At 42.1% G+C, this 26,564-nt stretch overlaps 1 protein-coding gene across 3 annotated transcripts; it reads right to left on the bottom strand.

Moving 5' to 3' along the window:
• Positions 1-878: 878 nt before the first annotated feature.
• armc8 (armadillo repeat containing 8) lies at positions 879-26,431 on the bottom strand. 3 transcript variants are annotated; one of them, XM_039817182.1, is made up of 23 exons: positions 26,126-26,431; positions 23,204-23,280; positions 21,429-21,500; positions 18,275-18,417; positions 18,073-18,170; positions 16,743-16,835; positions 16,562-16,642; positions 16,371-16,446; positions 16,049-16,139; positions 15,893-15,953; positions 15,336-15,536; positions 13,980-14,075; positions 13,272-13,354; positions 12,573-12,654; positions 10,124-10,210; positions 9,933-10,025; positions 8,726-8,875; positions 7,716-7,811; positions 7,379-7,474; positions 7,049-7,121; positions 6,548-6,583; positions 6,260-6,353; positions 879-1,588 (listed from the first exon to the last, which is right to left on the bottom strand). In XM_039817182.1, exons 1-23 carry the CDS (start codon positions 26,168-26,170, stop codon positions 1,555-1,557), a joined length of 2,058 nt encoding a protein of 685 aa, XP_039673116.1. In that variant the 5' UTR covers positions 26,171-26,431; the 3' UTR covers positions 879-1,554. The 3 variants fall into 3 exon arrangements, with proteins under 3 accessions (XP_039673116.1, XP_039673117.1, XP_039673118.1); XM_039817183.1 differs by lacking the exon at positions 26,126-26,431 and adding an exon at positions 23,698-23,716; XM_039817184.1 differs by lacking the exon at positions 6,548-6,583.
• Positions 26,432-26,564: the final 133 nt, after the last annotated feature.

The following is a 26,564-nucleotide window of genomic DNA, read 5'->3' as shown; positions in this document are numbered from 1 at the left end:
GGGAACTTCACTGTACTTTTATATATTTGCGCTTTCTTTAGACAATGTGAATTAGAGAGAGAATCCTTGTGTCCTCCGAGGAGAAATAAGACGCAACACAGAAGAAATCCTTCAGGTCTGCATATATTTTCAATGGTAACATTCATTCTATCAGAGTTTCAGTAAGGTTTGAAATGTCAGGAAACCACACTCTAGAAATATCCCGATGGGAGATAAGAAATGATATGTTCGAGGGGAAGAAAGACAATGTAGCACTTGATTCTGCGGCGGAGGACGCACTTAGTGCCTTTTCCCTCCAGGCGCCGGTCTCAAATAGATCTTCCTTTAATTCCTTCCATCTACTCTGGCCGCGCTCGCCTCTCAAAACACATCAGAGGAGAGAAACCCAGGCGCTTTCATTTATCCCTTTTGACAAACACACACAGAATAGGGGACTGCAGAGGAAACAGAAACAGACATTAAGTCTTGTTCAATAGAGACGTGAGGATACAGGCGTCCTCTTATCTCTGGTGTGTGTGTGTGTGTGTGTGTGTGTGTGTGTGTGTGTGTGTGTGTGTGTGTGTGTGTGTGTGTGTGTGTGTACACTCATGCCTGTTAATTAGTAACAGCGCAGATCAGAGTGAAGTACTCTGGAACTACATTTCCCATTGGGATTATAAAGGATTTTGGACAGAAGTGACAGCTGACAGTGCACGCAAAACCACCAAGGGTCAGAAGAAGAAAGAAAAGAATCAAGGGAATTATTTCCTTTTCCTAAGTCACTGCAGAGGATTCGCCCCGCTGTGCCAAGAATCATGGTTCACACAGAATGAATGAAAACAAACAAAGAGGGTTGGGGGGGAAGGGAGGGGGGGGAAATAAAAATCCAAAAATATATATTTGTTTATATTTATATATATTTATATATTTACGAGGTATGTATCCACAAAAAAAAGAAAGAAAAAAAAGAAGAAAACACCCAAAATTTCAAAATAGGCAGTTTTGTTTTCCCAAAGGTGTCCTTGCTCGCGACACCTTAAGGAAACATTATTATTAATATTAATTAAAAATAAAACTGGGAAGCTTTGCTGTCCAACAGCTCTGCTCGTGGTCAAACCTCGTAGTCCGCTTCTCTGAGAGCAGAATCTCCGTTTTCGGGAGTCCAAAAGCACCAAGAGGGCGCTGGGGTCAGGCTGCCGCCCCCCGACAAAAAAAAAAAAAAGTTGCAAATCACAAAGTCCCAAAACGGGAAAAAAAAAAAAAGTCACTTCATTGTTGAAAACTACAAAAAAAAAGATCAAGCAAACCCCTCATAACCGTTGATTTCCTAACAACCACAGTCTCAGAGTCTCCCAGGGTGAGGTTTGGAGTGAGCTAAACTGTTGCGGGGTGGGTGGGTGGGTGGGGGTGTGGGGGTGAAAGGGAGGCCAGCCACGGGTCCGACAGAAAGGTGTCTTTGTGCAACAAAACAAGCCTCGAGGTTAAAGAATAACAAGAAACAAAAAGGACCGATGGCAGGTGTCCTCCCGGCGATTGTTAGTGAGGCTGGCAGTAGGGGATCTCTCCCCTCTGTAGTCACGCTAGGTACTGCTGCATCGCCGTCTTCGCCCTGACAGACAGAGAAACACAATCAGTCAATCAACCGGAGAGAAATGGTGCGTTCTTTTTGTCTTGTAATCGCGACTAGTAGCTCGAGCGTGACGTCACATCCGTGTCGAAAAACGAATAACCGCGGGTTGTTGCGTTCTTTTTGTCACACAATACTACGAGTCGGAGAAAAGATGGATTTTTTTAACATTTTTAGTAACATTTAGGATTCTATTCACCCAGTTATTGACATATTACACACATATATTTCACAGTTTGATACATGAAAATTACGTTTTTGATTAACGTTAACGCGGAGCTACTGCTCTGCTTTCTGCTCAAGACTTCGGCTTAAAGCGCCATTGTTGACGAAAGCAAACCGAGCCGCCTCTAGCCAATTTCAGCTGCACAAGCTACAAAATAACTAATCAGGCGGTATTTAACTCCTAATAAGACTGTAGCGACATGCCTATAGGTAGCAGTATACAGCGCTATATTTAACTCCTAATAAGACTGTAGAGACATGCCTATAGGTAGCAGTATACAGTGCTATGTTTAACTCCTAATAAGACTGTAGTGACATGCCTATAAGTAGCAGTATACAGAGCTATGTTTAACTCCTAATAAGACTGTAGAGACATGCCTATAGGTAGCAGTATACAGCGCTATGTTTAACTCCTAATAAGACTGTAGAGACATGCCTATAGGTAGCAGTATACAGCGCTATGTTTAACTCCTAATAAGACTGTAGAGACATGCCTATAGGTAGCAGTATACAGCGCTATGTTTAACTCCTAATAAGACTGTAGAGACATGCCTATAGGTAGCGGTATACAGCGCTATGTTTAACTCCTAATAAGACTGTAGAGACATGCCTATAGGTAGCAGTATACAGCGCTATGTTTAACTCCTAATAAGACTGTAGAGACATGCCTATAGGTAGCAGTATACAGCTATATTTAACTCCTAATAAGACTGTAGAGACAGGCCTATAAGTAGCAGTATACAGCGCTATGTTTAACTCCTAATAAGACTGTAGAGACAGGCCTATAGGTAGCAGTATACAGCGCTATGTTTAACTCCTAATAAGACTGTAGAGACATGCCTATAGGTAGCAGTATACAGCGCTATGTTTAACTCCTAATAAGACTGTAGAGACAGGCCTATAAGTAGCAGTATACAGCGCTATGTTTAACTCCTAATAAGACTGTAGAGACATGCCTATAGGTAGCAGTATACAGCGCCATGTTTAACTCCTAATAAGACTTTAGAGACATGCCTATAGGTAGCAGTATACAGGCTATGTTTAACTCCTAATAAGACTGTAGAGACAGGCCTATAGGTAGCAGTATACAGCGCCATGTTTAACTCATAATAAGACTGTAGAGACATGCCTATAGGTAGCAGTATACAGCGCCATGTTTAACTCCTAATAAGACTGTAGAGACAGGCCTATAAGTAGCAGTATACACCGCTATGTTTAACTCCTAATAAGACTGTAGAGACATGCCTAGTAGGTAGCAGTATACAGCGCATGTTTAACTCCTAATAAGACTGTAGAGACATGCCTATAGGTAGCAGTATACAGCGCTATGTTTAACTCCTAATAAGACTGTAGAGACATGCCTATAGGTAGCAGTATACAGCTATGTTTAACTCCTAATAAGACTGTAGAGACAGGCCTATAGGTAGCAGTATACAGCGCTGTTTAACTCCTAATAAGACTGTAGAGACATGCCTATAGGTAGCAGTATACAGCTATGTTTAACTCCTAATAAGACTGTAGAGACAGGCCTATAAGTAGCAGTATACAGCGCTATGTTTAACTCCTAATAAGACTGTAGAGACATGCCTATAGGTAGCAGTATACAGCGCTATGTTTAACTCCTAATAAGACTTTAGAGACATGCCTATAGGTAAGTGTATACAGCCTATGTTTAACTCCTAATAAGACTGTAGAGACAGGCCTATAGGTAGCAGTATACAGCGCCATGTTTAACTCATAATAAGACTGTAGAGACAGGCCTATAGGTAGCAGTATACAGCGCTATGTTTGACTCCTAATAAGACTGTAGAGACATGCCTATAGGTAGCAGTATACAGCCTATGTTTAACTCCTAATAAGACTGTAGAGACATGCCTATAGGTAGCAGTATACAGCCATATTTAACTCCTAATAAGACTGTAGAGACATGCCTATTGGTAGCAGTATACAGCCTATGTTTAACTCCTAATAAGACTGTAGAGACAGGCCTATAAGTAGCAGTATACAGCGCTATGTTTAACTCCTAATAAGACTGTAGAGACAGGCCTATAGGTAGCAGTATACAGCGCTATGTTTAACTCCTAATAAGACTGTAGAGACATGCCTATAGGTAGCAGGTATACAGCCTATGTTTAACTCCTAATAAGACTGTAGAGACAGGCCTATAAGTAGCAGTATACAGCGCCATGTTTAACTCCTAATAAGACTGTAGAGACATGCCTATAGGTAGCAGATATACAGCGCATGTTTAACTCCTAATAAGACTGTAGAGACATGCCTATAGGTAGCAGTATACAGCGCTATGTTTAACTCCTAATAAGACTGTAGAGACATGCCTATAGGTAGCAGTATACAGCGCTATGTTTAACTCCTAATAAGACTGTAGAGACATGCCTATAGGTAGCAGTATACAGCGCTATGTTTAACTCCTAATAAGACTGTAGAGACAGGCCTATAGGTAGCAGTATACAGCGCTATGTTTAACTCCTAATAAGACTGTAGAGACAGGCCTATAGGTAGCAGTATACAGCGCTATGTTTAACTCCTAATAAGACTGTAGAGACATGCCTATAGGTAGCAGTATACAGCGCTATGTTTAACTCCTAATAAGACTGTAGAGACATGCCTATAGGTAGCAGTATACAGCGCTATATTTAACTCCTAATAAGACTGTAGAGACATGCCTATAGGTAGCAGTATACAGCGCTATATTTAACTCCTAATAAGACTGTAGAGACATGCCTATAGGTAGCAGTATACAGCGCTATGTTTAACTCCTAATAAGACTGTAGCGACATGCCTATAGGTAGCAGTATACAGCGCTATGTTTAACTCCTAATAAGACTGTAGCGACATGCCTATAGGTAGCAGTATACAGCGCTATGTTTAACTCCTAATAAGACTGTAGCGACATGCCTATAGGTAGCAGTATACACGCGCATGTTTAACTCCTAATAAGACTGTAGCGACATGCCTATAGGTAGCAGTATACAGCCTATGTTTAACTCCTAATAAGACTGTAGAGACAGCCCATAGGTAGCAGTATACAGCGCGTATGTTTAACCCTAATAAGACTGTAGAGACATGCCTATAGGTAGCAGTATACAGCGCTATGTGTACGACTTCTTCATTTGGTTACAACAAAGACAAAAGTGCTTAAAATTGTAGATAACCACAATGTTTAGTACGTGTAATGCACGACGTAGCCATCTTTGAAAGTGAGCTCGGGGTCCTCTGAGTTCAGACGACTTGACGAGTCGTAAATACGACATCGGGCGTTCTTTTGCAACTTCCGGGTCGTAACTCCGGAAAACAACTCGTAAAACGACTTCGGTGGACAAAAAGAACGCACCAAAAGTTTTAAGTCTCGCATTGCCAGGCCACTGCCTGTATGCTAGCGGACATTACAAAGGTAAACACTGCTCAGAGACTTATTAGGCGACGTGGTCACTCACTACAATGGGCATTTTTTAGAGGCCCATTTACGATATAGAAGGTAAATATACACTGGAATATTTCCGTGAGGGCTTTTTACATATTGTCAAACGTTGATAATAACATGTATATGCCTGTTTAAGGTGAAAATAAGCGATTTATTTCAAGATAGTATATCCGCCCCATAGGGTTACACAGTAGAGTCATCTGACATTGGTATCCAATATGGCGCCCATGTTTGAGTTGGCCACACTCTAAATATAGGGCACTAGTCCACGAGTCCACACAGCATTCCGGGATGCGATATTACGAATCCCACTATGGCCACGCCAAGACCCGCCCTTCAATAGCATTCACACACTACAATTGGCCAGGCGTCCATGCTAACACGTACAGGTCCTATCCCCTGACCAATCCCCTAACCCTAACCTTAACCACTCGAGGTGAAATGCCTAACCCCAACCAATCAAGCTGCTTCGTAGGGCGGGTCTTGGCGTGGCCATAGTGGGATTCGTAATTTTGCTTCCGGGATGGGAGAAAAAAGAAAAGAAAAAGTGCTCGGGTTTATTGGCATTTCTTTAAACCAATCACAATCGTCTTGGGTGGCGCTAAGCCCCGGACACACTGACGGTGCCTCTGCAAAGTAGCCTCGGGAAGGAACTTGTTTTGGTGGAACATGTGTACGTTCTAAACTTGTTTTAGTCGTGCAACAGAAAACTCAGATTGGACAGATAGTCTAGCTAGCTGTCTGGATTTACCCTGCAGAGATCTGAGGAGCAGTTAACCATAGTCCTCAGAAACCCACACGAGTTTAAAATTTCAACACAGAAAGCGGATGGCGATGGACATCTGGCTGAAATTGGGGACATCCGGGCAGAATTTACGGCAGCGCCTGAACAATCCGGGAAGTGTAACGTTGCGTCGTCGATACAGACTAATATGCATCTGATGAGAATGCTGTGTGTTTTATGATTTATGATTTTTCTGGCCCACCTGTCGCAGAGGTTGGGGTCAGAGGCCTGGGTGAGTTTGTGCAGGATGTCCACAAAGCCCATCTCCCTCAGCTTGTCCTGACGCTCCTGAGAACCTGGGAACACGTGATAATAAGCAGAGAGGGGGAATCCATTCAATCCAACATCCGACATCTAAAAATCCATTTCCGTTGTCGTTTCTCTAAGCATTTAGTGCACCAAAAATATGAAGTGTTTTGTAGACAACAGGTTTCACTTTGCGTCTAAAAGAAGTTGAAATTTGTTGAACTTTGACCTGAACTGTGCTGACCTTTGTGGGAACAATCGCTGTTGACCACTGCTTGAACTGAAAGATGGGACGAAAAACCAATTACTTGTGTGTTTCTGAATTTTCCAGAAGTGTACAATAACATATTGGCATCATATTGAAACCAGACAGGACAGATATTGTTTTTGGTGAAATATCAGCATGCAGATGCAGCTAAAAAAAAAGAAAAAACACTGTTAGACTCTCTGAAACGTAGTCAGCTACTGCTAGCAACATTAGCATTGGAGCTAAGGTGGCTCCATGTAGTCCAGCGCCACTGGGGGTCCTGGAGGGGTAAATACTGCGCCAACCAACGCAGAACATGCAGCACAAGAACCGTTGTTTTTTTTCTTTTTCTGCTGTAAAGTGAGCCTTCAGATCTTCAACGTGTCAACAGAAAAGACAAAACTTCAGCTTTTCTCACGTCCCTCTGCCTCCTCTCTCTGACCCTCGCCCCCTTTCTTTATTCCTTCTTCCTTTCAACTAGTGTGGTGTGTCCCTTACCGTCCTCCTCATTCCAGATAAGGTTCGAGATGCAGAAGGTGGCAGCGAGCTGCAGTTTGACATTCGAATGGCCCTGCGGGAACCAGCACAAGTCGGGGGAAAATTACAAGGGAGGAAAGTACAGAACAAAAGCACGGGTCATTTGGCCTCAATAAGAAGTCTTACTACTAAAATAACAAAACAAAAAAACAACAACAGTGTAGTTTTCAGTTGGTACGGCATACTGTGTGATCTGCTTCCCATGAGAACTCTGTGTGCATGCTGCAACAACACCAAACACTTGATCTGATCACAAGAGTGAGCTACAGTAGATGGTTTCACACAAAGTACCATGTAATATTTGATTTTCTGGAGCATGTCGTCATTGGTCATGATGAGTTCCTTGGCTGTGTTGCCGTCGGCGATGTTGGCCAGGATGCACAGCGTCTGACAGATAAGAAAAAACATCTTTACTGTTATATGAACATTTTCTTCTTCGTGACTCAGAAAGAAGAACAAAAAAAAAAATAATGTCAACCGATTCTCTCTGCCTTGCAGCTCTAAAAATTCCACATCACCACTGGACATGCCTAACTAAACGTAGACTCTGCAGAATGTTAAAAGGACTCTGCTTCATGCTTACAAATGGATTTTATCCAGAATTCATCCTACAGCAGAGAGCGCTCACCTGTTCTTTGACCTCTATACTGTGCTCCGCTTCCAGGATGAGCGTCACTGCCTGCATGATCTGCTTCCCATGAGAACTCATGATCTGGTCAATGTGCTGACAGTCAAGGGGGGAGAGTAAAGCAGGAGACAATCAGTATGCATACTGTATTTAAACAGTCCCTCCAGAAAAACGCGATTATGCGATCGCATAATTCAATGCATAATCAGCCAAAGTCCGCATATTTATGCGGGGGTGGGGCGCATTTTTTTAAATACGCCGCACTTTCGCCGCATAAATTGACGATTTCCGCAAGCGGGGCTTGCACGATTTCATAATCCCTGCATTTTCGTTGCAAAAAAAGTCACATATATCTCAGCAGAAAGTTGAAAAATGGTGCGTTTATTATACCCAAGAGCAGCCATTTTCCCCTGTTGCCATGGGAACGTTATGAAGTGACGTTATGAAGTGACGTAATTACGCGACGTGAACATCATCGAAAAGCAGGGTGTTGGGGGGGGAAATCACCTTTTTTTCTCTTTTTCATCAAACTGCAATTTTTGCAAGTCCCCGCAATTTCATCGCATAAAATTGCATAAATATCTCGCATATTCCATCGCAATTTTTAAGAAAACGTGCCACATAATCAAAGATTTTTGCCCGCAACAATCACAAAAAAACTCCCGCTTCAGTCCCCCTAAAGGTCGGAAGCAAAATCACATTGTCCAGTTCATTCCAACTACAGATCCGCTACCCGATCTGGCAAACTTGCGTAATGTGATGTAATGGACAATTCCACTTCCAACCTGTAGGGGGGGGGGCGAAGCGGGGAAAGTTCTCTAGTGTTGCTTTAACATCTCTGAAGAAGTTATGCATATTCAGTACATACATGCGTGTGTCTAATGTCTTAATGTCTACAGAACAGTATTGACACAAGAAGGCTTCATTTACTGTACATTAACACTGCTTCAAGTCTCATTTCATTATCATGCGTGTGTGAGTGCGTGTGTGTGTGTCTCTCTCTCTCTCACTGGGCGTGTTGACAGCAGGTTGCGCAGCAGACCGAGGGTCTTCATCAGCACGTTGGAGTCGGGGTCTGATAGCAGGCGGAACAACTGCTCTGTACCTAAACTCCGAACGATCTCCACCTTCACCTTCTGATCTGCCTGGAACGCCATGTTCTTAACACACAAACACAAAAACACACACACACACACACACACACACACACACACACACACACACACACACACACACACACACACACACACACACACACACACACACACACACACACACACACACACACACAGGTTATAATAATCTGTCACTGTGCGAAAATGCAAAATGGATCAATGGATCTACTTCATTAATTACTGCAACCTTATCTATAAAAATGTAAACACAACACAGCTGTTGAAGTTCAAGTGTTTTGCAGTGTAGAGACAAAATTAAAGAAAAAAAAAAAAAAAAAAGGTTGTAAGCTTGATGGTTGTAAGAAGGTAGAGATGCACCGGCAGGTCAGTCTGACATATGATGATTTCATGCCGGTCAACGCTACAGTTAACTGACAACAGAAGTTATACGAGTTACAGTTCTCAAGGACGCATGCGCACACACACGGACGGGACAGCACAGCACGGTCTCTTTTTTTTTTTTTTTTCTCTCAACTTTTCCGCCGTGTGTGGCGCGTACCCGCTCGCGGTGTGAAGCGTGTCGGCGCTATTCTCGCACATGTAGGGAACCTCATGAATGAACCTGCAACATGTCAGCTGTTTGGGAATTCTTCAGCGTGTGTGCAGAAGATAACAAGTTTGCAATATGCAACACCTGCGAGGAAAAAGTGGGGCGTGGAGGGACGACACCAAAAACCAAAATCACATTTTTTTTTTGGGATATTGGATGTGACAAGAAGGAAATGCTTCTAACATTGCACTTTAGATGTGTGTGTGAGTTTCCCACACCAGGAGTCATTTATATAGTTCTATTTCAAAGTGATCCATTATCTGTTCAAAACAATTTTCTATGTTCTGTGCAAAATGTTCTATGAAAGACAAGATAGAAAATAAATATTTGTGTGTGCTATAAAGTGGTTAGAAAGAAATGAAATCGGAATCTGCTAAAATCGGTATTGGCTGGCCTAACTCAAAGAAAATCGGAATGGGCCTAGAAAGTTGTAATCGGTGCATCGCGATAAGAAACCAACAAGTGTAAAGAGGTGTAACATCATCTTCTTACCATCAGAGCCCAGATGCCATTGACCCTCAGAGCAGGACTGTCACTCTGGGTCAGACTGCATAGTAACTCAATCACCCCCGACTCCAGGATGGGCTGCAAGTCAACAGAAACAAATGCTCTCAATATTAACGTAATACAATCTGTTCTCTTTATGGGCGTGCGTGCGTGCGTGCGTGCGTGCGTGCGTGTACCTCTTTGCTGGGAGAGAACTCCAACAGTAGATTGCATAGTGTAGAGGAGGCCATGACCAGGACTTCATCTGGAGCGTTCTGCAACAGCTACATACAACATCTTAGTCAGTACTTTGAATTTGGAGTGATGTTAAGCATTATAATAACAACAACAACAACTTTTCTTTATATAGCCCCTTTCATGAAACCCAAGGACACGTTACAGAATTACAGTGGCTATACTAAGGGAGGTTGTAGGCTGTGGTAAACAGGTGGTGTTTCAGGAGTGTTATTTTTTTTTTTTTAAATGTCCAGGGATGTAGCATTTCGGATATCTGCAGGGAGGGTGTTCCAGAGGGATGGGGCTGCAACACTAAAGGCTGAGGGGCAGATGTACGTACGTTTGAGAACGTAGCGTTATCAGCGCCATGGCCAACCCTGCAGAAAGCGCACGCTGCGATACTTCAGCTCACGTCGTATTTACCAAACCTGCAGTTCATCGGGTAATCAGAGCCTTTCTCCGCTCGCTATACCATAAATTCAGCTGTAGCAGAGCGTTTAAGTACTGGTGCTGTGACACGGCTGAGTGCAGACGGCCATATTCCCACTGCTGATGCTATGACTGTTTGAAATGATCCTGATGCCAATATTTGCAATGTAGCGAGGAGTTTAACGGCTGCTGGAATGGAACGTGAACGCTGAGTCGGAGATTCAGTGTCATCTTTCATTTCTTTCACTAACTGGGATATTGCATGGCTGCTTAATCTCCAACGCTGAATGATTTTGTGTTCACTCAACTGAAAAAGTGGATCCTAGTGGCAAAAATCCTTTCAGCTCGTCTCCTTGGCCTATGTCTTCGTCTAAACCAGCCGCTAGTTTACACCCGCTTTTAAGAGGCGCAAAGAACCGCAAAATAGAGGCGCGCTTTCACAGGCGGCTTTTGTACATACCGCAGAATACATACAGTACAGGCCAAAAGTTTGGACACACCTTCTCATTCAATGTGTTTCTTTATTTTCATGACTATTTACATTGTAGATTCTCACTGAAGGCATCAAAACTATGAATGAACACATATGGAATTATGTACTTAACAAAAAAGTGTGAAATAACTGAAAACATGTCTTATATTTTAGATTCTTCAAAGTAGCCACCCTTTGATTTTTTTGATAGCGCTGCAAACCCTTGGTGTTCTCTCAATGAGCTTCATGAGGTAGTCACCTGAAATGGTTTTCACTTCACAGGTGTGCCTTGTCAGGGTTAATTAGTGGAATTGTTTCCCTTTATTAATAAACAATAAACAATTAATTAACAAAAAAGTGTGAAATAACTGAAAACATGTCTTATATTTTAGATTCTTCAAAGTAGCCACCCTTTCCTTTTTTATTAATAAGGAAAAAAATTCCACTAATTAACCCTGACAAAGCACACCTGTGAAATGAAAAACATTTCAGGTGAGAGAACACCAAGGGTTTGCAGAGTTATCAAAAAAATCAAAGGGTGGCTGCTTTGAAGAATCTAAAATATAAGACATGTTTTCAGTTATTTCACACTTTTTTGTTAAGTACATAATTCCATATGTGTTCATTCATAGTTTTGATGCCTTCAGTGAGAATCTACAATGTAAATAGTCATGAAAATAAAAAGGAAACACATTGAATGAGAAGGTGTGTCCAAACCTTTGGCCTGTACTGTAATTAGTCTCTGAAGGTACAGAGTCTGGTGTGGGGCACGGAGAGCAGGCCAGCGGCCAGTTTATAAGTGTTAACCATTGGTTTAAATATCTTCTTTTTTTTTTTACTCTGGTATTTAATTTATTCGGATGGTTTTATTCATTTAAAAATGAAAAATCATTTTATGGTCTTATTGTTGTAATGTTTAGTCTTGTTTAAATGTTCAGCTCTTTTACTTACCGGTAATTTAATTAATCTTGTATTTTGTTTGTTTTCAACTATTCAATTAAATTAAATTTTATTCATATTATCAAATCATACAAAGAGTTATCTCAAGACACTTTACAGATAGAGTAGGTCTAGACCACACTCTATAATTTACAAAGACCCAACAATTCCCCCAAGAACAAGCATTTAGTGCGACAGTGGCATAATCTGTGTTTTAACGGTGTTCTGGGAAGCACTTTGGGCTGCATTCTTGCATGAAAGGTGCTATATATGAATAAAGTTGAGTGGAGTATGTGTTTATAAGTATCCAAATACGATGTCTTCATGACTCATTAAAACCCTAATCAGCACATGGCCGGGTTGGATCAGTGGGTAGAACATGCGCACATAGACTAAGAGGTTTATGCCTTGACGCAGAGGTCCAGGGTTCGAATCCGACCTGGTACGATTTCCTGCATGTCTTCCCCCTCTCTCTCCCCTTTCTCACCTAGCTGTCCTGTCAAATAAAGGCGGAAAAGCCCCAAAAATAATCTTTAAAAAAAAATAAAACTAATCAGCACTCCACTGACCTTCATGAGGGGCTTCCACACAGCGTGGTCATGGAAGCTGGTCCTCAGCTGCTGCACTGACCGCGACAGACTGTGAAGACACCTGGGCAAAAAAATTTAAAAAATAAGTGAGGGGACAAAGGGAGAGTTTAGTCACAGTTTAATAGCATTTTGTCAAAATGTAACCAATTAAAAGTTTGGTTTAATGCATCATCCAGATATGGAGAGATGGATTTAAAGCTTTAGTACGTAACTTTTGTGATTACGGAAGGCTTGTATCATGTGTCATTACTTAGAATTCCTCCTGGGGGAGACAGAAACTACGCACTATAGCTTTAAACCCATTTTGGTCCTAAATAGGCCTATAAAGTAAAATGACAAGTGGATACAAAAGGGTTAACTGTGTGTAGAGAAACAGGTACATTATTAAGACCTCATTAAAACAATTATACAAATTAAAAAGCAATACTGCCTGTTATCTAACGGCTTTTGGTGTAATTTAGACATTACGGCACAGTTAAAGTTTTAGCTATAAAACTTTCATGTCACAAAATAAAATTCATAAAAAAAAAGTGACTCAAATCGATTAACAAAATAGTTCCAGATTAATTTAATAGTTGACAACTAATCAATCCTTTGATTAATCTTTGCAGCTCTAGAATAGAGGGAGTTTAAGAGGGCAATATTGGCAAGTGACTCGCCCAGAGGTTTGCACCGTACCTTACGGCCGCCAAACGGACTTTGATGCTAGATTCTGATAGGCCACTGACTATCCGGTCCATCATGTTCTCTGTCTCTGTGATCTGAGGACCAAAAAAAAAAAAAAAAAAAAAGAAAGGAGGGATTAGAATATAATTACAGTACAGGCCAAACGTTTGGACACGCCTTCTCATTCAATGTGTTTCTTTATTTTCATGACTATTTACATTGTAGATTCTCACTGAAGGCATCAAAACTATGAATGAACACATATGGAATTATGTACTTAACAAAAAAGTGTGAAATAACTGAAAACATGTCTTATATTTTAGATTCTTCAAAGTAGCCACCCTTTGATTTTTTTGATAACTCTGCAAACCCTTGGTGTTCTCTCACCTGAAATGGTTTTACCTTCACAGGTGTGCCTTGTCAGGGTTAATTAGTGGAATTTTTTTCCTTATTAATAAAAAAGCAAAGGGTGGCTACTTTGAAGAATCTAAAATATAAGACATGTTTTCAGTTATTTCACACTTTTTTGTTAAGTACATATTTCCATATGTGTTCATTCATAGTTTTGATGCCTTCAGTGAGAATCTACAATGTAAATAGTCATGAAAATAAAAAGGAAACGCATTGAATGAGAAGGTGTGTCCAAACTTTTGGCCTGTACTGTATGTATGTGCACTATTATATATGCAGACAGAAATACACCCAAGGAGGAAAGGTCACCTTTTTGCGGATGTCCTCATCGTTGGAGCCTAGTGAGGCGTAAAGTTTGAAAGCTGCTTGTCTCAGCTCGTGTGCATGCTTCAGGTCATGGTCCAGCTGCAGAGGACAGAGTGGACAGACAGACAGACAGTCAACTGGGGGACATAATGTCAACAAGTGGCACAACTCTCTGATAATAATAAAAAAGGATATCTTTAAAGTTCATAGAAGAGTCAAACATTTTAAAGGCTTCTTTTTTACTTCCTAATAATAAATGTTTGAGATATATATATATATATATATAAATATATATATATATATATATATATATATATATATATATATATATATATATATATATATATAAAAAACACATTCATAATTACTCACTTATTAGTTACTGCAAAACAAAAAGGTACATTCAGACACACTCAGGATAATTGGGTCATAGCTGATTACAGTAGCATACACTGGCCAAAGTGCTGTCTGGAAGCCTGAGCAAAATAATCTATTCTGATTAAAAAAAGAGCCTTTTAATTGTCCTTATAAAGAAAAGTAATTGTGATTATGATTATTAGCCATGCTAGTGACATGGCTCGAGGGCACTTCCTGTACTTTGGGGTTTAGTGCTATTAGCAAAAGTTTGCATGCTAACGCGCTAAACTAAGATGGTGAACATGGTAAACATCCTACCTGCTAAACAGCAGCATGTTAGTAGTGCCATTGAGAGCATGGTAGCATGCTGACGTTAGCATTTAGCTCAATAGTTCAATTAGCTTAATAGTCGACTCGGAAGAAAGCAAACATTTTGACAATAAACTACATCAACACAACAGTATGTGGAGTTAAACTGGATGGGCCCAGTAACCTCTGAATAGTTCTACTTGTTGTTAAATTGAAATGTGAGCGGCAGCCAACGGGGGGTGCACATCGAGCTGCTTCGTAGGGCGGGTCTTGGCGTGGCCATAGTAGGATTCGTAAATTTGCGATCAGGGCTGCTTCCGCACTGTGAGGCCAATAGGGCAAGCGTACTAGAGACCTCCGCTTAAGGCCACATACAAATATTTAAATCGTGCAGCTCTACTAGACTTTCCAAATGTTATCGCAACCGAATGGATCAAATTCTGACAGTAAAACGAGTTATTCCGTGGGGGTTGTGACACTCAAACAAATGTATCTATTGATTTACAGACGTGACTTTTGCCATGTAAGACTATGGGAAAAAGTCTTTTTGGGCCAGAGGGGAATTACATGACGGACCGGGAGTTGGAATTCCACTGTTTGGCTGCTATGTTTGATTTGCTTCAAAGTCCCGTACACTTCCTGGGGGCCTGTTCTAATCCCTTGAAAAGTGCCCGCTCAGGCCCACTGACCCACCCTCTTGATGTCCGTGATGGCAGACACAGAGCTGGGGTATTTGAAGTAGTCGGCCAGCATGGCCACCAGGTGGTCGGTGGTGCTGGCGATCCTCTGCAGCTCCACGTCGGGCTCCATCAGGTAGGCCAGCGTCTCCGCACCCTCCACCCTCTCCTCAAGCAAATGCTCTTTACTGCACATCCGCACAAGGCACGGCAGGGTCTGGACGGAAAACACATGCACAGTGAGTAAAGAAGTGCCACTGGAACCCCAGAAGGGGCATTGTCTGTCTTGACAGGTCTTGGAGGGTGATATTTATGCATATCATGACTTTGCTAGTGGTACCGTTGTTCTGCGTAATATGATATACTGTCATGTAATTTGCTTTCTGTTTTTTTTTTGTGTGTGTGGCTCTTACAGTATAACAGCTGTTAGGAGAGAAACTTTGTTGTGGGTTGGGTCAGAGGGAGGGGGGCTTGTTAAATAGAAGTTTTATCATAAAAAATATTAATAAAACAAAAAAAAAGTGCCACCGATACAATGCAGGTGCAGTTGCAGAGGTCTCAGAAAAGGCTGACCTTTAGGACTACGCAGCTGTCGTCTGTCCTGATGGCCCCTGCTCGACACATGTACGTTAGACTGGGACAGAAGGGGGAGAGGAGAGGATGTTTAAGGGAAAAGTATACAGTAATATAGTAATTTATTATTAATTCATTTCAATTTAAGCCGCTCACCATTTGGCCGCTGTTAGCTGCATTTCAATGGGTTGATCCCTTTGCATCATTCTGACAAATACCTGAGAGAGCAGCTCGCCATCCACCAGCACTGGCAACAAAAACATAGAGAAACTGGAGTTTAAAAGTGAAGCTCAGGAGAAGAGAAGAGAAGAGAAGAGAAGAGAAGAGAAGAGAAGAGAAGAGAAGAACTTGTTTTGGTGGAACATTTGAACCAACGGCAAAACACAGAGAGCAGACATCTTGCTCGTGAGCTACGCCCTGGGTGTCAGGCTATCCTGGAAATGTACCGTTGATCCAGACTAAAAGAAAACAGACTCACCATTCACCAGTGTCATGGAGACCTGAGTGTTCTCATAGGCCAGGACTGAGAAACACTTTAACGCCTGCATCCGGACCTGGAGAGGCAACGAGGATCGGAAGGAGAGAATGATATACAGAGGTAACTGTGTGCGAAAGGTCGTATCATGCAATTGGGTTAAGAAATGCAGTCACAGAGAGACAACCGTTTACCTTATAAGAGGGTGAGATAAGTAGAGGGGCAATGTTCTGGATGGCACCGTGGTTGAAAAGAACCGTCTGGTGCTCTGGGGTCTGGAGACAACAAACATCCCATGAACAATTGATCTTCTTCTGGCTACAAGTGTGATGGCCTCCACTGTGTGTTTGCGTGTGAACAAATACCAACAAATACCTTACAACAGTGGGAGAAGATCTGTGTGATGTACTCCTGGGTCCTCTGGGAGCGGCTCAGTAGAGACATTAGATGGGGAATCACAGTGGGGTCCTAAAACAAAATAAAAAACACTGGACATTTTAGAATTGGCCTTGTCCTTGCTATAGAGCTCAACAGTTTGGTTTACGGAAGTGAAAACCCCGTTCATTTTCTCCATAAGGATTTGGATTATCAGCCCTAACGTCTAAACCATTCAAGGTGGACTGAGCACGAGCTACGAGTTCGTGAAACAAAGGTTTCTGTCCATGTAGAAGCCACAAGTCTGTATAATATTAACCTTGTTTTGATAAAAACACGTTTTATTTGTGATGTCATAGAGAAGTACTACACTACCCACAATCCTAAGCGTGACAGCAACGTCTCGGATTGGTGGAGCTCGTCGTTACCCTGGAAATGTGTGCAGCACCTGCGACCCTGTGACGGCTAGTGAGCAGCTACCACGGAAGTCTAGGATTGTATACAGTCTTGTACCTTTGCCTTTTTTGCCATTTTCAAAATGCTTTACGGTTAGGGCTGGACGATTTTGGCTAAAATCATAATCACGATTAATCGAAGAAGTTACCTTGATTACGATTATTTAAAAAAAATATATATATTTTCTTATAGGCTACTGTAAATATGTTCACGGTTATTTTTTCTAATGAAAGAGTGCATAATCCTATCTTTGTGATTCTAAAATAAGGAAACAACACACAGATAGCAATTAATGCTTACTTATTAAATATTTCAAACAACTGAACTTAAATCTACAACTGTAGATTTTACAATGAAATAAAAATAAAAAAGTAAATTAAGTTTTAATGTAAACAGGCGGAGTCACGTGACTACACACGCGGCGGCCATAATATGTTTTAAGGGGAAAGTACATTAACACACTGTGGGCGGCACGGAAATATTAATAGGATTAAAAGACCGAAATAATTGACTTGGTAAAATTACGTTGGTTATAGGCTCTGAATTTCGGTTTCGATTATTTTTCGATTAATCATCCAGTCCTATTTACGGTGACGAATTATCTCGTAGCTTGTAGGCTTGGTCCCAGGCTTACAATTCTTTATATATGCATTTTCTGAAACGAAATTCTGAAACGTCAATGGAGATGACTGAAGTGGGGGAAATCACTTCTGGAACCAGAACCATTCAAAAACTGGGCGGTCCACTGTTGAACTCTACACCGTACAATTAGAGGAACCCTAAACTGATCATGTCTGTGTGCAGAGACAGAGTGTGTATATGTATGTATGTATTTATATACTGTAGCCGGCAGAACGTGTACAAGACAACTTACCGTATAGAGCAGCTGCACAGGGGTGACGGGACTGATGAAGACCGTTCTGAGACATCGAAGACACACTTCAATGAAGATCAGTTCCGGACACAGGAGACCTGCGAGCACAAAACACAGGTGTTGCATTAGGTCTGTGTATCAGCAAAGATGGCGTCCTCCGCGGTAAGTATTTGCATGGGTGTGTGTGTGTGTCCGCCCTAACCTTGAAGAAGGGCAGGGATGATGTGACAGTCCACCAGGGACTTGATGTTGTTCTCCGTGCCCATCGCTAGGCTGCCCAGCACCACGGCACACTCGGTCCGCAGCTCCAGACTGGACGAGCTCTGCTGAAGCAGGTATAGTAACCTGGAACCATTGAACACACACACACACACACACACACACACACACACACACACACACACACACACACACACACACACACACACACACACACACACACACACACATCACTGTAGAGGTGCCCCATAGCCATGTCAGATAAAACTTTTGTCTATATCGCCAACGTTTCATTTCTGGGATTGTTCAAGTGCCGCTGGAAATTCCGCTGGATGTCCCCCTTTTTCGGCCGGATGTCCGTCCCCTTCCTCTTTCTTTGTGTTGGGGTTCTAACCTCCGGCTGATTTGTGAGGACTATGGTTAACTGCTCCTCAGATCTCTGCAGGGTAAATCCAGACAGCTAGCTAGACTATCTGTCCTATCTGAGTTTTCTGTTGCACGACTAAAACAACTTTTGAACGTACACACGCTCCACCAAAGCAAGACGATTGCGATTGGTTAAAAGAAATGCCAATAAACCCGACCACGTTTTTCTCCCATCCCAGAATGCTGTGTGGACTAGCCAGACCCTCCCCCGCAGCGCTGTGGAGGAAGGTGAGAGACTAGATGAACTCACGTACCCAGTCATCGAGTCCCACTGTATGTTCCAAATGTATGACTATACAATGCCAGGATCAGACTACACACATTCAGTCAGATTTCGACCCGACAGACATGTCGCAGACAGACGTTCAGCAACGTGCTCGATTATGAGGGTCAGGACCGCCTAAGGCGCATCTTTACCTCTTGTAGTGTGACAAAGTAGGCTCGTTCGAGAAGAGCTGCGCCTCGCCTGTAAGTTGGACGAGAGCAGGCGGCAGCAGCCGGGGGCGGTGACAAAAATCTGCTGTCAAGTGGGACAGTTTCCAGCTGTTTCCAGCAGCCTTCAGGCTGAACAGGAAGTCACAGAAACACTCACATCCGGTTAGGTCCGATTCCAATTTAATAAAATGTTATCAGACCCATATATCAGCTTGTACACAGTCTCCACTTGTTTTAATTAAGACAGTGTAGCTGTCAAAATGCTCTACATGCGATCTGTTGCTGATTTTAATAAACAACAGACTGTAGATGATCTGTAATCTGAACAGATTTAGTCTCTCTGACTTCTAAACGTAACTATCAGCCACACAACATGTGTTCTGTACAGAATAAGCCTTTAAATCAGACAAATCACAGTTACAATCCCTCAGATTCAAAAAACAATAAAAAGTATATATTAAACGTCATCATTTTGAGTCGATTCTGAACCAATCAGCTGTTAGATCAGCTGAGAGGCCGGCGTTTCCCAGCATGCCCCTGGGTCCGCCTGGGTCTTGCCGTCGGTGAAAAAGCAACTGCGCTGCCTGCGTCTCAAACCTGCGGCCGCCTTGGTCTCGTGAGGTCATTGTTGCCCACGTGTGCGTGACGTCAGAGCGAGTCGAGATCAAGTCGGACACAAATCTAACCGGCACGCGCTGGGCGGCGATCGCCGCTGATCGATTCTGCGCAGGCCTGGCTCACCTCGAACGAGCCTAATTCAAGATTAGCGATCCAACGGGTTGGGGCGCTTCACGACCCCGACGCAGAAAGTCTAGCATGTCGGAATCTTTTGTCTTTTTCTGGTTCATTTTTTCATACAATCGAACTGGCAACGTTGAGGTGGTTTTGGTGGGCAATCGTACTACCACTAGCCTTCTCGTTCTACTTGGGAGTAAAGATGAAGGTCTCAACCACTTATCCATTAACCTTACTTTTATCTAACTATTTAAACCGCTTCTCCTTTTACTTTTAGCGAATCATTTGAACTGTTAAGTCATTACTTTTAGCTACCCGATTAAATTTCTGTGCTCGCTTGCCTACGAGTTTTCACGCACTCTTACATAACTGCAACATGTAGTGTTTGGGTGTCAACAGTTCAGTTAATGTAAATATATGGATTCATTCTTCCAACCAAATCATAATTTCAATTTTTTTCAAATGACGTACCCCCTGGCAACTGCAGAAGTAACCCCTGGTGTACTAGTACCCCTGGTTGGGAATCACTGTGCTAAATAACCTGTTGATGACGCTAGTAAGTTAAAACATTTAAACCTGGACAGTTCTGCTGTATTTCTACTCCAGTTCATATTGCGACATTGTCATTTTTAGTGTCCGTCTGAACAAAAGCAGGTTAATGTAAGACCAGTGTCATGTCTGCATCTTGGGTGTACTTGAATGACAAATGTTTTAAAGGTCCCATGACATGGTGCTCTTTGGATGCTTTTATATAGACCTTAGTGGTCCCCTAATACTGTATCTGAAGTCTCTTTTATATAGACCTTAGTGGTCCCCTAATACTGTGTCTGAAGTCTCTTTTATATAGGCCTTAGTGGTCCCCTAATACTGTATCTGAAGTCTCTTTTATATAGACCTTAGTGGTTCCCTAATACTGTATCTGAAGTCTCTTTTATATAGACCTTAGTGGTCCCCTAATACTGTATCTGAAGTCTCTTTAAATATAGGCCTTAGTGGTCCCCTAATACTGTATCTGAAGTCTCTTTCGTGGCGAAATTCAGCCTTGGTGCAGAATTACAGCCACTAGAGCCAGTCCCACAATGAACTTTCCTTAGGATGTGCCATTTCTGTGTCTGTAGCTTTAAATGCTATTGAGGAGGAGAGGGGGCAAGGTGGAGGGTGGGGGTGTGGCCTTGACCAACTGCCACTTTGCTCGTTTGAAAGCCATGATGTCTCTCTCTCTCTCTCTCATGGGTGGGCCAAATTCTCTGGGCAGGCAAAGCAGAGAAAGGGGAGGTAACCTTGCTCCTTATGACCTCATAAGGAGAAGATTCCTGATTGGCCCATCTGAGCTTTCATTTTCTCAAAGGCAGAGCAGGATACCCAGGGCTCGGTTTACACCTATCGCCATTTCTAGCCACTGGGGGACCACAGGCAGGCTGGGGGAACTCATATTAATGTTAAAAAACCTCATAAAGTGACATTGTCATGCCATGGGACCTTTAATGGTCAGAAAGACACAGAGGGAAGGAGTGGAAGTGGAAATGTGTGCAGAGACGAACCTCGGCACAGCTCCGAGGACGATCAGATTGGCCTTTTGCTTGTTGTTTCCTATGACGGCATTCTTCATGTCACTGTGAAGACACACACACACACACACACACACACACACACACACACACACACACACACACACACACACACACACACACACACACACACACACACACACACACACACACACACACACACACACACACACACACACACCTTGTTAGTCGATTTAAGGAAAATGTGACAAATCTGCAATCAATAATAAAAGTTGAGTAGATTTAGATTACAGCACGCAACGTACAGCATCATTCTTCCCAATTAAATTGTAATTTTTGTGTTCCAGTAAAACACATACTGATACATACGTGCAGGTACAAGGGAACAAGATGTGTAGGAGTAAGGAAAGGAATAAGTAAGGAATAAGGGGGTTACAATCTTTTTTTTTTTAAACTACTATTCTAATATTACAGGGTACAGTATGTCCTACTGGGTTATAATCTGGGGTTTGCGTTACCCAACTTCACACCTTGAACCTACATTTATGTGTCGATACGTACTGTACTGGTGCACCACACAAAACAATTACCCTGCGAATTGGGAGGAATTGCACCGCAGGCCGTGATCTAAAGTCTTACTGTCGCTATGCTTCTGTACCAGGACAGAAGAAAAAGGAACGGCTATTCTAAAAACAATAGCAAACATACTTTAAGTACTGTACAGCACATTATGTCTCATTAAAAGCCGCATTTCACCGAGTGGCGTCCTTTATAATATACGTTCAGCTAATAGTCTCCAAACGGTTCGGAGATTGTGAGGGGCAGTCTGTGGTTAAACAGCAGAGGACATGAGCGAGATCACCAGAGCAGTTATAAAGACAGCACAGTGTTTCCTCTATGTTGATGCTGTAGTGGCGGCCCGCCATGGCGAAATTTCTGCCACCACGGTATCAGAAATAGGGCTGTACAAAAAAATGTAGTCGCGGTTGCCTTTTAAATGATCCTGCTGACATAATGGCTGCCGCTCACATTGTAATTTAACAAGTAGAACTATTCTATTGGTGGGGGGGGGGGTTGTTTGGACATACCTGCCCCCACTGCTAAAAAAAAATAATCCTAAAGCAAACACTGCAGCAGGCAGACAGAGGTAATTTCCCAGTTGAAACAGAGAAGCTTTTCCATCAAGGAAATGTCCCACATATTGTTGAAGGAGACCAAACGAGCCGGTTCATTTTCTTGCCCCACATTTTGTTTTGCCCCATGCAGCATTTTCTCTCCTCTGCAGGACGCCCAGATGATCATCAGCAGATCATATAGCGGGTGAGTGAGGCTGGATGGAAAAGTACAGCTGTAGCAGGCAGTCAAGTCGGTCAGGTGCTCGGCTGGCTAGTGGAGCGCTACGAGCCCGTAACCAGAGCTAGTCCCCCCCCCAGAAGTTAAAAATAACGACAAAATAGTCAGATTCCAGGTCACCGCGTTGAAAACAGAGAGTGACGAAAGTCACAGCGATGAGTGAGATGCATTTTGAAATAGATCGGCACATGAAAGCCTGTGCGTGTAAACACAGAGGTCATGCTCAATCAACCGACACGATTCAGCATAGGAACTTTATTGGCAAGAAAATCAGCCAAAACTGAAAACACACTGGCTGAATAAAGTCTAAACTCTTTCAGTCTGCGATACCCGCTCTTCAAAATGTAGTCAACCACTTGAAAGGACGGGCTGTCATTTACTGCCGCCTGCATCAGGGGAGAAGACAATACATATATATGCGCCGCTGGACTTACATGACTCCCTGCAGCACTTTCTGTGGTTCGGGGTCGAACAGTCGGTCAACATAATGGCGACTAGTGGCAGTAACTTCCTGCGTGGGGGACAAATATAACAGAAACGTTAGTGACAAAATTCACTGGCATACACAATTCGCAGCTGAGGCTGACTTACTAGAACGTTTATGAGATTGTATCTTGCTCAGTTTCACTCGCACACACACACACACACACACACACACACACACTAAATATAGTGTACAGATTTTAACATACTTAATGACCTTTCAAACATTTCATTCAGATCAATTTAACAACAGACTAAAGTTGCACTGTCTGCACAATCACATTTACTGTACTTCTTTGCTGGAAAAATAGCAAACATTTCAATAACTCAGAATGTTACAAAAACCACAGCAATTAAACACAATTGTAAATTGTTTTTTTTGATAATTTAACTACAACAAAATCATTATTAGACCATTATTAGAGTCATGCACACTGACACATACAGCAGCATCCATAGCAGGGCCCTTTGAACGCTGTTTGCAACCAGTGGCCACCTGACGTGACACCAGAAACTTTGTTTATAACAGCTTCAGCCAGAACTTTCCACGTGTCCCTAGACGAGCAAACATCGCCCACAACACGCTGCTACTATTGGCTTGTGGTGCCTGCACGCTGCTGACACACATTACATTCTGCACCTGCATTACAGACACGTGCACACATAGACATCAAAGGGGGCTTGAGCATCTGCCCTTTTTCTTCCTCAAGAGAAAGTACCCTTTTTTTTTTTTTTTAATAAATGAATATATATGTTCCTGTTTGCCTTCCTGGCAAACAAATGTATTTATTGATTAAAAAAAAAAATCAAGATATCCAGTCGGGAGATTAGCCTTTGTTGAGTTCTGATTAAAATAAATTAGTAAGGAAGTCAGAGTTGTGTTAATATATTTAACGTTTTGTTTAAAAATAAAAAAAATCTTTAAATAAATTTAATTTATATATTCCTGTTTGCGCATAGCCTTCCTGTCAAACACATTTATTCATTGAATAAAAAAAATCTAAATGTCTGGTCAGGAGATTAGATTTTTTTGAGTTTCGATTCAAATAAATAGGTTAGGAAGAGTTGTATTAATGTAAGTAATCTTTTGTTTACTACTATTATTATTATTATTAGAAGTGCCCTTTTTTCACTTGAGCCCCTGCCCCCCCCCATGTCTGTGCACATCCCTCCTTGCATAAACCTGTCTTTGATGAACATTCATTATATTCTGTTTAAATGTTTATCGCATATAAACAACAACGGAGCTGCTTATGTTCAAAGGCTTGATAAAATATAAACTACCATAATATCTTAGCGGACCAGTTTCTAATTCACAAAGAAAATCACACTGGGATTTATTTTTTTTTTACTTTGAGTGGAAATAAGGTGCCAGAGTGCATTAAAAAAAAAGCATAATATGCTATTCATTCTGTCCCTGGTAGGAGCAGTTTATGCTTATGGTTTATGTTTATGAATCTTTCCCACATTTGAGTGACAGCATGATGGAAGAGGTACCAGCTATGTTTAAGGTTGTATGAACTCTTTCAAATGTAACCAAAGCATTCACAACTAAAATGCAGTTGCAGCTATTAAATGCAGTAAAATATCTGATCTCTCTCTTATACAGACCTAGTGTAAAAACCTTGTGCTTAGTTATGTTATACAGTAAGTTGGTTTATAAATAACACATTTAAAAGAGATATGAGTTATAGACCATTAAATGTTTATTCATTTTATCTGATAAATATTAATGTTTATTTATTGTCACTGTCATTTTGCAAAAGTGCTCCCCAGGCAAAGCAGGGTGAGTCTCATTTCTGCATGTAGCTACCTCACGTGGGGGCGTTTCACTATTGCAATTCTGACATAGACTGTAAAAATGAGAATATGCTCGTTCTAGCTACCTAATTAACGTAAACTTTAGCCAAGTTACGCATGATAACCATTGTCTAATTTCGCCGATTTTACCCTTATAACACATCCATGGACTTTCTGAGTCGTTGTTCCGACTTAAGGGGGCATTCACGTGATTTTTTCTCAGTCGAAAACTCATTCTTCCGATTATCCAGCTACCACATGAATTCGGCATAACCGTATGCTAGTGGTTAGCCAACGTTTCAAATAACGTTAGCTAGCTTAGAAACGTTAAGTTCGTTATTGTAATTAGCAAGCTGCAATGATTACGGGAAAATCATATCGATGGTTACAATAAATAAAAAACAAATTCCTGCAATTTATGTTGCATTGCGGAATATTTCAAAAAGTGTTGAACAGTGGTGACAACACTCTTACTCTTAGCAGTTAGCTGCTAACTCATTCCGAGGGACACTGTCAGGTTCGTTTGATTTAGTTTCCATAATACACCGACGGGGCGAACGGACACAGTAATAGCGTGCATCCTTCACATGTACAGAACGTCCCCGCCCTTACGGGCGAGGTCAGGATTAAAAACTATTCTCATCATCATCTACGTAGGCGGACAACTACGCCGAAGAAAAACAAATCCTAGGATGGCCAAGCCTTGACCCGCCCTCCTCTCTCTCCGATTGGCTAGCGCTCGCTGCATGCTCTGGTTGGGTTGGTTAGGTTTAGGTAAGAGGAGCAGGATTGGTTAGGGTTAGAGAGCGAATGTCAGGGTAAGCCAATCAAAGGCAGAGAAAGACATAGTAGGGCGGGACGTGCCTTCGCCATCCTGGGAAAAAATACTCGCGACCGCTACAGCAGCTACATGTTACAAAGCCCTTAACTTAGCTTGCAGGCTAGCAGAAGACAGCATAGTTTGACTTCCAGCTTCTTCATAGGACTGATCAGACGATACTAACCCCGCACTGTTGGAGTGAGCGTACTGTTAATCTGACAATGCTATTCGAAATTATGAAAGTGTCACTCACAGACAGCACACTGATGCGGAGAGGGGCCTCCAACAAGCACGCCATCTCTCTTCCCCCGATCGAGCGCCCCAATCGGCGCAGCACTTTGCAGGCACTCCGCCCCCCAGAGCAGCTGTGAGCGGCTTTTAAAAAAAGTAACTGACGGCAAGTCCACTCCGCTCCTCGCTAGCGTTAGAATCAAAACAGCTAACTATATTCCTTTGTGGGCTCGGTTGTAAACATGAGCAAGCAGATATACAACAACAACAACAAAAAACACAGCTAACTTGGCGAGCGTCTGTCAATGAAGTAAATGTTGTTTATAAATGTGACGTAGGTGATGTCTCATTGAGTTAGATTCGATACATTAATGCTGCATTCACGTGGTGTCGGAATATTCGAATTTGTAATTCCTGACTGAGACCATTCACGTGAACGCCCCCTCAAGTCGGAACATCAC

This window comes from Perca fluviatilis, chromosome 12 (assembly GCF_010015445.1).
Source record: "Perca fluviatilis chromosome 12, GENO_Pfluv_1.0, whole genome shotgun sequence".
Classification (NCBI taxonomy): domain Eukaryota; kingdom Metazoa; phylum Chordata; class Actinopteri; order Perciformes; family Percidae; genus Perca; species Perca fluviatilis.
The sequence above is the reverse complement of the archived record's forward strand: the minus strand, read 5'-3'. Positions and strand labels throughout refer to the sequence as shown.

Coding starts and splice junctions, on each gene's coding strand:
- armc8 (XM_039817182.1), bottom strand. CDS start 26,170: ATGGCGTGCTTGTTGGAGGCCCCTCTCCGCATCAGTGTGCTGTCT. Junction 12,655..13,271: donor GTCCGTTTGGCGGCCGTAAG/GTACGGTGCAAA, acceptor TTTTTTGCCCAG/GTGTCTTCACAGTCTGTCGC. Junction 7,812..8,725: donor ACCTGCTGTCAACACGCCCA/GTGAGAGAGAGA, acceptor CTTGACTGTCAG/CACATTGACCAGATCATGAG.